The sequence below is a fragment of the Coregonus lavaretus genome, assembly GCF_964263955.1.
Source record: "Coregonus lavaretus genome assembly, chromosome: 37".
Taxonomy (NCBI): domain Eukaryota; kingdom Metazoa; phylum Chordata; class Actinopteri; order Salmoniformes; family Salmonidae; genus Coregonus; species Coregonus lavaretus.
The window spans coordinates 19,175,128-19,188,463 of NC_140024.1; the positions used below are offsets into that span (position 1 = coordinate 19,175,128).

The following is a 13,336-nucleotide window of genomic DNA, read 5'->3' on the forward strand; positions in this document are numbered from 1 at the left end:
CCTTCTATCTCTGCTTACTCATAATGTAATAATGTACTTTCTCCTCACAGGAAATTCCAGGAACAGGAATGCCCACCCTCGCCAGAACCCACGCGGAAAGAAAAGGACAAGAGTGGCTGTCATTGTGTGATCGTCTGAGTGGGCCTTATCACTGTCACTCACCCAGCTACTGTCACCAGTCCCCGCCCCCTGCCTGACATGACATCCTGTATGGATGGCTGAGCGCTGCCTTCTCCACGTGCATGACTCCTGTGGTAGCTACCAGGAACTGCTGCCCCCCACCCAGCTCCCGGACTTCACTTCTAGAAGAAACTGACAACGCCAAATGTTAAAAAAACACCACTTGACCTTCAACATTAATCAAATTCATATGAGAAAGTCCTAACACTAAACATTGCCTCTTAAATCAGCTAAACAATATAATTTTTTGTATTCTGAAGGACTTTTTCTTGCCTTGTAGTGACATTTGTACTTTCTGCCGAGATTGAATGAGAAATATATATATCCAGAATGTCAATGAGAGGTTTGTTAGTTACCAGTTTCTCATCAGAATAGAGAAAGAGATGATCTTATGAAGCTTTGTGTATGTCATACCATATCCGTTTTTACTTCCATGTGCTAATCCGCTACTGTACATAAGTGAAATTTGTTGTGATTTTGAAAGCGCATTTCTAATGACTTATTAAATCGCCACAGTACAGCGTGTAAGGTTGATGAGTTTGGTTTGAAAAATATGAACATAACATGTATACAAGTACAGTGGGGGAAAAAAGTATTTAGTCAGCCACCAATTGTGCAAGTTCTCCCACTTAAAAAGATGAGAGAGGCCTGTAATTTTCATCATAGGTACACGTCAACTATGACAGACAAAATGAGATTTTATTTCTCCAGAAAATCACATTGTAGGATTTTTAATGAATTTATTTGCAAATTATGGTGGAAAATAAGTATTTGGTCAATAACAAAAGTTTCTCAATACTTTGTTATATACCCTTTGTTGGCAATGACACAGGTCAAACGTTTTCTGTAAGTCTTCACAAGGTTTTCACATACTGTTGCTGTTATTCTGGCCCATTCCTCCATGCAGATCTCCTCTAGAGCAGTGATGTTTTGGGGCTGTCGCTGGGCAACACGGACTTTCAACTCCCTCCAAAGATGTTCTATGGGGTTGAGATCTGGAGACTGGCTAGGCCACTCCAGGACCTTGAAATGCTTCTTACGAAGCCACTCCTTCGTTGCCCGGGCGGTGTGTTTGGGATCATTGTCATGCTGAAAGACCCAGCCATGTTTCATCTTCAATGCCCTTGCTGATGGAAGGAGGTTTTCACTCAAAATCTCACGATACATGGCCCCATTCATTCTTTCCTTTACACGGGTCGTCCTGGTCCCTTTGCAGAAAAACAGCCCCAAAGCATGATGTTTCCACCCCCATGCTTCACAGTAGGTATGGTGTTCTTTGGATGCAACTCAGCATTCTTTGTCCTCCAAACACGAAGAGTTTAGTTTTTACCAAAAAGTTATATTTTGGTTTCATATGACATTCTCCCAATCCTCTTCTGGATCATCCAAATGCACTCTAGCAAACTTCAGACGGGCCTGGACATGTACTGGCTTAAGCAGGGGGACACGTCTGGCACTGCAGGATTTGAGTCCCTGGCGGCGTAGTGTGTTACTGATGGTAGGCTTTGTTACTTTGGTCCCAGCTCTCTGCAGGTCATTCACTAGGTCCCCCCGTGTGGTTCTGGGATTTTTGCTCACCGTTCTTGTGATCATTTTGACCCCACGGGGTGAGATCTTGCGTGGAGCCCCAGATCGAGGGAGATTATCAGTGGTCTTGTATGTCTTCCATTTCCTAATAATTGCTCCCACAGTTGATTTCTTCAAACCAAGCTGCTTACCTATTGCAGATTCAGTCTTCCCAGCCTGGTGCAGGTCTACAATTTTGTTTCTGGTGTCCTTTGACAGCTCTTTGGTCTTGGCCATAGTGGAGTTTGGAGTGTGACTGTTTTGAGGTTGTGGACAGGTGTCTTTTATACTGATAACAAGTTCAAACAGGTGCCATTAATACAGGTAACGAGTGGAGGACAGAGGAGCCTCTTAAAGAAGAAGTTACAGGTCTGTGAGAGCCAGAAATCTTGCTTGTTTGTAGGTGACCAAATACTTATTTTCCACCATAATTTGCAAATAAATTCATTAAAAATCCTACAATGTGATTTTCTGGATTTTTTTCCCTCAATTTGTCTGTCATAGTTGACGTGTACCTATGATGAAAATTACAGGCCTCTCTCATCTTTTTAAGTGGGAGAACTTGCACAATTGGTGGCTGACTAAATACTTTTTTCCCCCACTGTATGTACACTGTACAGTATATACCTAGATAGCCCTAAAGTTATTATGACGACTTAACTTTCCAGCGTCGGCAGCGGATCCATTTCTATGTCTATGGATTCTGTACTCATCTCAGTGGCCAAATATGGAATGTTTACTGTATTTGCATTGTAAGGTTTATATCCGAGGCTTCTAATTCCATGATATCAAACCTGTTTTATTTATTTAGTTGTTCAACTCTTCTCTGACTCTTACCTGTTGTTGACTATCTCAGAGTCAGGTTGGCCTAATCAGAATTAAACATTTTAAACTCTTCATATTTTAAATATTTGACAAGCAGTGCACAAGAGACCATGGGTAGTATTTATGTACCTCACTGATAATGATGTTATTAGAAAACCAGTTTCAGAAATGCTCCTCTCTGACATATCTTTTAAAATCAATCCCTTTCAGTTTGAACATTGATTTTTCTTTCATCTATTTGGCTCTCTTTTGGAACATAGGTATTACTTAAAGTAGACAGAGGTATTGAGCTGTTGAAGCTCACTTCTAAACAAACTGTAACTTCATTCCAATGACATGGTTGTTTGTTACACACCGCCTTCAATGATTCATGGAGATGTGTTCATGTTCTCTCCAAGGTTATTGGTGTGACTCTGGGCCAGTTTGGAGCTATTTCCATGACTCCCACAGTCACATGGAGGTTACATCATTGCCATTACATCACCTGACCTCTCACCTTTAAAGTTAACATCAAGACAATTCACACATTCTGTTGTCTTGTCATCATTTTCCATATGATCTGTATTTCTGCTTAATAGAAACCAATGAACTATTGTAGTTATATCATCATGTAATATAAGACAAAAAGAAAAAGATGAAAGTGATTATTTGATGGACTTGATTAAATGTTTTTACTTTATACTTTTATACATTATTTTCTTATCAAACTAGTTGACAAGTATTTTTTATATGTTTGTAAGTGAATATGCTCTCACAGCACAGCTGTGTGTATATGTAAAGAGGAATGTATAATTCCCTTAGCTGGTTTTGAACTGATGAAGACTCTAGGCCTACATTTGCTACATTGGTTCTTGACCAACCTGTGGTCCAGAACCTTTCCTCCTCTGGTGGTTTTGATTTGATTTGATTAGGATCTTATTTAGTCCTTATATGGACTAATCTTCCAAGAGTTCTTGGTGTTGGTGACACATTTTCCTTGACCATTCCCCACTACCTTGCCCAATGCCCATACTGCAAATGTCAACCAATGTGTTGGCTGAGCACCTCCACTCAGCCCACCTGACCTACTGGCAGGGTGGATTGTGGTCAAGGTTTGGGTCTTCACTGTTCTCTAGGTCAAGGATTCGGTCACAGAATCATGTGTTCTGCTCACTGGTGGAGTCTGAAAGTACCACCTCCCCTCTTTTGGCAGACTTTATGTACAGTACATTAAATTCATTCTATTGTTTTTCTTTTCACGTCCATGCCCCTTGCCCCATGTATAGCTTCTGGTGCTATAATAAAATCTGTCATTCAGCCAACTATAATAGAGAATATTCCTTCTGTTTTTTGTTTTCCGAGAAGTCCTGTATTTGGTGAACTTCATATATTGTTGACCTTGTTTTGTGAAGAGAGGTTGAACAATAACAGTTGTGTTGGCAGATATTCCTTTGAGAAAATGGATGTATCCAATCTAAGAGGAATAAGATGAGAAGACTCCATTCTTTTAGACCCACTGAACACCTGTTGTCATAATGAGGATGGACCACTAATATCTTCACTAATAACATTCCAACATTAACACCACCTCTAAATTGTCTACGTGAAAACGTCTCTATCTTATTAGTGATTTAACTCATTCTACTAAAGCTTATTGTCTTCCAGCTGGGTCTGTCTAACAGGAAGAGATGTGTTCTTGTATGGAGGGTAAGTGTGACCTGTGGTTCACCTCTGGCTGAGGGTCATGTTATTCTGGTCATCTCCATCATCACGGCAGAAATATGGGGTCAGACGCCAGGCAGCACTTCAATTCTTCACCTCTGATTAGCCGGCTCCAGAATGTAACACACAACTCTGGAGGGGAGATAGCGGGACAGGGCCATGGTTGCCATAGCACCCTGCACAAATGTCTCATAAATCGAGAGGATCACTGTGAGATTTGGTTTGAAAGAACCCTTGAAGATAATTCCTACTTTTGGCTGTGTGTTCACGGTGGCCTTAACTCTGAGTCATCTGCGTGGTGTTGCTGGGCTGGGAACAATACAGTGTGTAGTGCACTCAAGTCAAACACAGTCATTTAAATGCTATAACCATTCTACCTGGCTTTGTCACCAAATAACCATACAATGTATAATTCTGACTGCTACGGCTGAATACTGGAGAAATCCTACGTAATGTGGTGCATGAGTCTGAATACATAGCCTCTGAACGTCTGCTGTGTAGGCTACTGGAAGTCAAGATGAGCTGTAGTAGTAAGTCATTTGACTGGTTCTACATTATCTAAATTATTGTATTGACTGGGGAACAGATGCAATGGCAATCCACTCACATTATGCTTGGACTCATTCATAGCATCTGTAGCAATCTACACAGTCACTACACAAGTCAGAGAGAGCTTTGTCACTGCAGGCCAGGGTCTCTGTACCTAGAAAGAGAAAGTCAGAGACACAGGGGGCACACATTTGTCACTGCTGGGCCTCTGTAACCCACGGCTGTCAAATCATTTCTGGTGATATTTGTGGAGTTAGGTTGGATCTGTTATGGCTTCTAAAAAGTCACGCAGAGGACATTATTTTCATCAACTGGATCTCATTCATTTCTATCTGCTGGCAGAAATGAAAGCAAGGCTTAGACCAGGCGGCAGTTGGGCTCAGGAGACATTTCCCCCTTAATTCTCAGATAAATAATGCATGAAAGGCTGTATCTGGAGATATGTCTCAGTTGGCTGTAGACCTCTGCTCAACTCCAGGCCTTTGATCAAATACACAGAGGGAAGGGAGGGAGGGAGACCTTAGGATGTCCTTAATTTTCTGTGCCTTACTGGCAGCACAGCAGTATCTTGTTACTTTAATACAGAGCAGCTATGGATGCACAGAGAGATGGATCCTCCTCATGCATACTACTGTACAGTATACGACATCCACCTGGCTGCTGTCTCAACCACATTTATACTCCAGTCAGAGGAACTCAGGTACTGTACTCAGAGAAGAGGATGTGCAGGGCTCTGAAGGTGCAAGACTGAAGCAGGGAGAGGAGTAGAGATCTCAGACAATGCAGCAATTCTGGGTGAATAACTCCAGTTCTTCTCACCGAAGTATCACGGAACATTACAGTCTGTTTTGCCCTCAGGGTTTCCATTGTAGAGATGAACACACAGTGATGTATACTGCATCTCTCCCACATGTACACACAACTGCAAGCACTGTGCTTGCGCACACACATTAATGTGGTTCATCCAAAGGTGTGACACCAACAGTTGTGTGTGTGCTCAGTGATGTCCAGCTACTATCTGCTGCAGTGATTATCAGCTCCACCACAAATGTGAGGCGAGAGGGTCGGAGAATAGCTATACTACAGTTTCTCATTTCAGATTAAGGGAATGGGACACAGAGAAAATAGTAAGTATTGGGAGGGCACAATTCCCTTACACGTGTCATCTCTCTCCCTCTCTCTCTCCTGTTCCTTGATTTGTTCTCTGTCATTGTCTACACTAGAGGGAGACGAGATAGGATATATGTTGGGAAGTGCGGTGCCTCTTAAATTCGTAAAACTGTCGATTGGACGTATCATTGATGATGGTGCATGATATTCCTTGTCTTTTAACATGGTTCAAACTAGAACCCCATCTTGAAAACTCAGAATTGAATAGTAATGAAAGCCCACACATCAACATGAGACAAAATACACAAATATCATGTTGTTGTAGGCATTTTATGTTTGAGTGACACTCTTAATGGATTTCTGCATCCACTTGGTTACCACTTGGTTTCATACCCTCCACCTGTGTTTTGCTGACTCACTCTACTGTATTCAAAAGCCTAAAATGTGGGCACTAATAAGGACAAGGATTTCAATGGCACCCTTTATTACTGCAAATCACCTAATTAAATCAAAGAGAATTCTGTTCCTCGTTCACCAGCACCATCATCAATCAGTAGTCATGCTGAGTTTCTCTGGAGGGAATGGGAGATTTCTTTGGAAAGGTTACAAGACATTGTATAATCGTTACATGGCATTGTATAATCTCAACCGTTCACTGGGACACAATTTCCCAGCTGCCTCGTGTTTTTTAAAGTCATGACTCAGTGGACTACTGCACATCCCCAAACTCTCACGGTTTGTCTGAGCTGCCTGTCCCAGTTGTCAGGGAGTCAACCCCTTTGTCTATTGAGTTTGGGTCTGATTCACCATGCCTCTGAGGGACCCCTATTGAGACTGCCAAGGCCCACCGCCTCCCCCCTCATAGTGTCTATCCATTGACACTGGGGTTTGGCAGGAGAAAGGGAGGGTGTCCACTCATCCACACTTCCTAGGCGAATCGCAATCCCTCTCAATGTCCCAAAGAAAGATCTTGCTTTGCATTTGGCTCAAAGTCACAGTCCAGAAGGCAGGCATCCAAACCAGCTGCTTTAGAAAATCTGATGACCATTATATGTATTTACCTCTTTCTTGTAACTGACACAGCTTTTTGTGTGAACTTTCAATGTACCTCATAATGAGGGACCTCTTTATTCATCCGCACACTCTCTTTCAATCCTACTGTGCTGTTAGAAATGTTGTGAAATCTTATGAGTTGGGCTTGGCCTTGGCAGGAGTGGGCTATATACACTGAACAAAAATATAAACGCAACATGTAAAGTGTTAGTCCCATGTTTCATGAGCTGAAAAAACAAATCCCAGAAATTTTCCATACGCACAAAAAGCTAATTTCTCTCAAATGTGCACAAATTTGTTTATATCCCTGTTAGTGATGATTTCTCCTTTGCCAAGATAATCCATCCACCTGACAGGTGTGGCATATCAAGAAGCTGATTAAACAGCATGATCATTACACAGGTGCTGAGGAGTATTTGTGTCTGTAATAAAGCCCTTTTGTGGGGAAAACCTCATTCTGATTGGCTGCCCAGTCATGTGAAATCCATAGATTAAGGCCTAATGAATTTATTTCAATTGACTGATTTCCTTATATGAACTGTATCTCAGTAAAATCTTTGAAATAGTTGCATGTTGCGTTTACATTTTTGTTCAGTGTAATTATGTTCTAGTTTGAACTATATGACTGCTCCGAATTGGCAACTATCACTCTACTTTTTCAATGCCTTTGCTAAGTGAACTTCAAGGCCAATCCTAAGGGACATTGGCTGTCAGGCATTCATCACATCTCTCTCTCTCTCCCCCTCTGAGCCATCAAGGAGAGTTCAAGGGATTCAGGGTCAACAAGTTGTATTAAAGGCAATAATAAGCCTATGTGCCAAACACCTCCAGACACAACCCAAAAAGATTCAACCCATGCTTTCTGTAACTGGCTTATGTTGTCAATCAGTGTTAATACATATATTTGATTTTGTTAGAAAAATGTGTGTGTGTACGCACGTGTGTGTGTGTGTCTGTGTGTACAGAAGCAGTGATTTCTCTGTGTTATTAAGGCATTGCTTTCGGTCAATGTTGATTTTCTGAAGCAAAGACAGTTTTACAGAAGGTATGTCTTCCCGGAAGGCCAAGTAATATCAACAGATAACTCTGACCACTTGTATATGCCTGAAAATGATATTTCATTCTCATTGCAACCAGAAAAAAAACATGAATATATAAGCATGTGTAGGCTATCAATCATGCCCAAGGAGTTCAAAACTGACCATGAATAATTAAATCATGATGGTATGAATGGCAGGCCAACAAATGGAGATAATAATTCAAATCACAATAATAATAATAATATGCCATTTAGCAGACGCTTTTATCCAAAGCAACTTACAGTCATGCGTGTATACATTTTTACGTATGGGTGGTCCCGGGGATCGAACCCACTACCTTGGCGTTACACCGCCATGCTCTACCAGCTGAGCTACAGAGGACCACAATGCTGCACCTTTCCAACATCATCACCAGATGAGACCAACGGGCGTTACAATCTGGGGGATACTGTTACAGAGGATGGAGATGATACATATTTTAATGAAATACAAGTGAAATGTGATGTTTTTGCTCGTTGTGATGTAAAAATTACAAGATGATGTATTTAATCGAAATACATTGGGAGATGACCAAAGGAGCAACCAATGCATTCGTCAAATTATTGACAAGCTTGTCAACTTGCGCGCACTGATTTTTTCCCTTCTCATTCCAAATGGTATAGCCTATAGAAAGTGAATCCCTGTGCATCATATCTCAACTCCCATTCGTTCGAGGAGGAAACGCTAGAACTGGTGGGAAATCTCGGCGTGATATCTAAACCCAGGTTTTATTTTCCTGTCACGTTGAACCCTATTTAGCAACACCCCGTAGAAGTCATGGAAGGAGTTAGCAGCAACAGGAGCATGTCATACAGTCGATGGAGTTACGACAGGTAAGCGCTTATCCTTTGTCAACATTTACCTTGTTACGCGAGCTGATATCACCAACTTGCCACCAGAACCTCTCCTATGCCTTTGTTTAGTAGGCTACCATTGTCATATCTAATAAGAAGTTGGTTGTGATTGATAAACCAACCTAGAAAACCAATTAAATACAGTAGCCTAGTCTAGGCGTATATATACATTGACAGGTGCTGTAATTGGGTGCAATCCTGATATTGATAGAATATTTATCAGGCTGTCATGCACTCTACACTGTAAATCACTTGTCATCATGATGCATTTTTGACATTGGCATGATAAATTGATATGACCTAGATAAGTTAGTTGCCTATGTGACCAAGTGGTGCCTAGCCTACTGCCTAAATCAATGTGTGTGTGTGTGTGTGTGTGTGTGTGTGTGTGTGTGTGTGTGTGTGTGTGTGTGTGTCGGAGCAGTGATTTGTCTGTGATACTACAACAATATTGCTTCCGGTCAATGTTGATTTCCTGAAACAAATACAGTGTGAAGGATGCTAGGAGCCTGTACGTTCTGTAACTTAGATTTTCACAAGACAAGCTTTAAGGTAGGCTGGTTTTTCTTTTCTTTTTTAAACTCATGGTCAGATGAAATACACTCCTTTCAGTAGAGCTGTGAGTTGTAGTAAGCTTTGTCAGCACACATACAGTAAGTGGGGAAATAGCTTCTCCTTCCATTTCTGCATCAAACAGCTACAGTACAGAGCAATGCTTGCTAGTCTTTATGTTCTGACTATAAAGTCTTTCCTTATTGGTCAGCAGACAACATGAGTGCACTCACAGTCAGTCAGTAAGCAACATCCCACTGGGCACACACTGGTTGAATCAACATTGTTTCCACGTCATTTCAACATGGAATAGAAGTTGAATTGACATCTGTGCCCAGTGGGATGCTTGTGCCCAGGTTCTCTTAAGCCAGGGGTGTCAAACTCATTTTAGCTCAGGGGCCACATGGAGGAAAATCTATTCCCAAGTGGGCCGGACCGGAAAAATCATGGTATATATAACTTAAAAACAACAACTTCAGATTGTTTTCTTTGTTTTAATACGATCAACATACAACATAAAGCTGGAGCCTGAGGACAGTGTGTCCAAAATAGTACAAGCACAACATCACTATTAATCATAAAACACATCAAGTTTATTTGAAAATTCTAAAGAAAAAGAACACACAAACACACAATGCCTCAGTGATTAACAGAACTGTTTCACAGATCACAGAACTATATCAGGGTGTCATTTCTCAGGCAGAAATGTAGATAAAAATAATGAAATCCTGTTCCCCAAACAAGTGCAAGAACCACAGAGTCAAGAATAGGTTAAATATACAAATAAAATAAAATCAATTAAAAACAATAGCACATCAACATAAAAACATATAAACATAAATCTGAAAGCGTTGCTCAAACTCCCGTAACAGTCCAGTTATTTTATCTTTGAACCGCTTCATGTCTGCCACATGTTGGGTCGCGCACACATTTTTCAGACAGGGGAAGTGAGCTGCATCACCACCGGCAAGTTCGTCTCCCACAATGACAGCTTCAACTTGAAAGAACGTATGCTGTCATAATACTGCGTGACAACTTTGTTGCGCCCTTGCAGCTGTTTGTTCAAGTTATTCAGGTGCTCTGTAACATCCACCATAAATGCAAGGTCCGGCATCCATTCTGCGGAATGAAATTCTAACACTGGTTTGCCCTTTTCTTCCATGAACTGTTCAATTTCTTCTCGTAAATCAAAGAAACGCCTCAGCACAGCACCTCGGCTTAACCATCTTACCTCAGTGTGGTATGGCAGGCCATAGATGTGGTCTTTCTCTCTGAGAAGGCTGTCAAACTGACGGTGATTCAGGCTTCTGGATCGGATTAAATTAACAGTTTGGATGACCACCTTCATGACGTTATCCATCTTTAATGACTTGCAACACAAAGCCTCCTGGTGCAAAATACAGTGAAAAGTCAAAAAATCACGTCCTCCATTTGCAGATTGCACTTTCTCTCTGAACTTTGTCACAACGCCTGCTTTTTTCCCGATCATTTAGGGCGCACCATCTGTAGCCAGGCTGACAGCGCGGGACCAGTCCACTCCGACCCTGTCCAGCGCGCCGACGAGTGCGGTAAAAATATCAGCTGCTGTCGTTGTATCTGTCATCGGCACCAACTCCACGAACTCCTCGGTGACGGTCAATGTGTCATCAACTCCGCGGATGAAAAAATTGCCAGTTGTGCAACATCTGTAATGTCCGTGCTTTCATCAATTGCAACCGAAAACGCAATAAATGACTTTACTTTTTGCTTCAACTGGCTGTCCAAATCCACTGAAAGATCAGAAATCCTGTCTGCAATTGTGTTTCTTGTCAGGCTGATATTTGCAAAAGCCTGCCGCTTTTCAGGGCACACAATCTCCGCTGCCTTCATCATGCATGTTTTTACAAATTCACCCTCACTAAATGGTTTTGAAGCCACTGCGATTTCATTAGCAATGAGGTAGCTAGCTTTCACTGCAGCGTCACTGATGTCTCGGCTGTGAGTAAACACAGACTGCTGTTTCTTCAGACCCGCCAACAGTTCATTCACCTTCTCTCATCTCCGCTGTCCTTGAAAGTTGTCATATTTGTCGGCATGAAGACTCACATAGTGGCGACGAAGGTTATATTCTTTCAGCACTGCAACATGCTCTGAACACACCAAACATACAGCTTTCCCATTCAATTCCGTGATTAAATAGGATGACCATTTTTCTTGGAACACTATGCACTCTGCGTCCACTTTTCTCTTTTTTGACAGAGACATATTGGGGCAATGAGGGTGCCAAAGCACATAATGTTAAAAGTAGAAGCCGTAATAAATATCGCGGGCAAAACAAAGTAGCTCATTGGCTGCACGTGCTTGACCTACTTGCTCTCGCGGGCCGGATTAAACCCGTTTGCGGGCCTGATCCGGGCCGTACGTTTGACACCCCTGTCTTAAGCTCTTACAGTGCGATTGGTATTCTAGACACTGTAACTGTGCTGCTTGGGCATCCCAAGAGATTGCAGCGAGAGCTACTGGGTTTCATACAGCTTCATACGATTTCTCTCAGGGAGGGAGGGAGGGAGGGGGAGAGAGAGGGAGGGAGAGAGAGAGAGAGAGGGGGAGAGAGGGAGAGGGTGGGAGGGAGGGAGAGAGAGAGGGAGGGAGAGAGAGAGACGAAGAGAGTGAGAGAGGGAGAGGAAGAGAGTGAGAGAGAGAGAGAGGGAGGGAGATGGGGGAGAGAGAGAGGGGGGGCGGGAGGGATGGAGGGGGAGAGAGAGAGAGAGAGAGAGGGAGGGTGAGAGAGAGAGAGAGGGAGGGTGGGGGGGAGAGAGAGAGAGAGAGAGGGGGAGAGGGAGAGGGAGAGAGCGGGAGGGAGGGTGGGAGGGAGGGGGAGAGAGAGAGAGGGAGGCAGGGAGAGAGAGAGAGAGAAGAGAGGGAGGGAGGGGGAGAGGGAGGGAGAGAGAGGGAGAGGGAGGGAGAGAGAGAGAGGGAAGAGAGGGGGGGAGAGAGAGAGAGGGAAGAGAGGGGGGGAGGGAGGGAGGGAGAGGGAGGGAGAGAGGGAGGGGGGAGAGAGAGAGAGGGGAGGGAGGGAGAGAGAGGGAGGGAAGAGAGGGAGGGAGGGAGAGGGAGGGAGGGATGGAGGGGGAGAGAGAGAGAGGGAGGGAGGGAGGGAGGGAGAGGGGAGAGAGAGAGGGAGGGGGGAGAGGGAGGGAGGGGGAGAGAGAGAGAGGGAGGGGGAGAGAGAGAGGGAGGGGGGAGAGGGAGGGAGATGGGGGAGAGAGAGAGAGAGGGAGGGGGAGAGAGAGAGAGAGAGAGGGGGGGAAGAGAGGGGGGGAGAGGGAGGGGGGGAAGAGAGGGGGGGAGAGGGAGGGAGAGGGAGGGAGAGAGAGAGGGAGGGGGGAGGGAGGGAGGGGGAGAGAGAGAGAGGAGAGGGAGGGAGGGAGAGAGAGGGAGGGAAGAGAGGGGGGGAGAGAGAGCGAGGGAGGGTGGGAGGGGGAGAGAGAGAGGGAGAAGGAGGGAGAGAGGGGAGAGAGAGAGAGAGAGAGAGGGAGAGAGAGAGAGAGAGGGAAGAGAGGGAGGGAGAGAGAGAGAGGGAGAGAGAGAAGAGGGAAGAGAGAGAGAGGGAGAGAGAGAGAGAGAGAGACGGACAGACAGACATCTCCTAGGCAGTAACATATTCTTTATGTTTTCGTGTTCATGATATATATGACACGCAAATGAATAGAGGCAGGTTGCTCTGCTCTTAAAGATTAATGGTCTGTTGTGTGGAGAGATGCCAGAACCATATGCCTGTGAAGTGTGTACTACCAGGAAGCCATTCATTACTGTGGTGCTTGATCCATGTTTGACACACTAGTGATGTCTGAGAGCGGGGAGAGAGAGAGAGGGAGGGAGGGAGGG

At 43.8% G+C, this 13,336-nt stretch overlaps 2 protein-coding genes across 2 annotated transcripts in view; both read left to right on the forward strand.

Moving 5' to 3' along the window:
- rras2 (RAS related 2) overlaps nucleotides 1–816 on the forward strand; it is a 36,236-nt gene extending 35,420 nt beyond the window's left edge. Inside the window, exon 6 of the mRNA XM_084154748.1 lies at nucleotides 51–816. Within this exon, the coding sequence (XP_084010874.1) occupies nucleotides 51–138 (88 nt within the window). The 3' untranslated portion in view covers nucleotides 139–816. The remainder of the gene's footprint in view (nucleotides 1–50) is intronic.
- Nucleotides 817–8,840: 8,024 nt separating this feature from the next.
- Nucleotides 8,841–13,336, forward strand: part of tub (TUB bipartite transcription factor) — a gene marked incomplete at its 5' end in the record, with an annotated part of 106,633 nt that continues 102,137 nt past the window's right edge. The window contains one exon of the mRNA XM_084154686.1: nucleotides 8,841–8,896. Within this exon, the coding sequence (XP_084010812.1) occupies nucleotides 8,841–8,896 (56 nt within the window). The remainder of the gene's footprint in view (nucleotides 8,897–13,336) is intronic.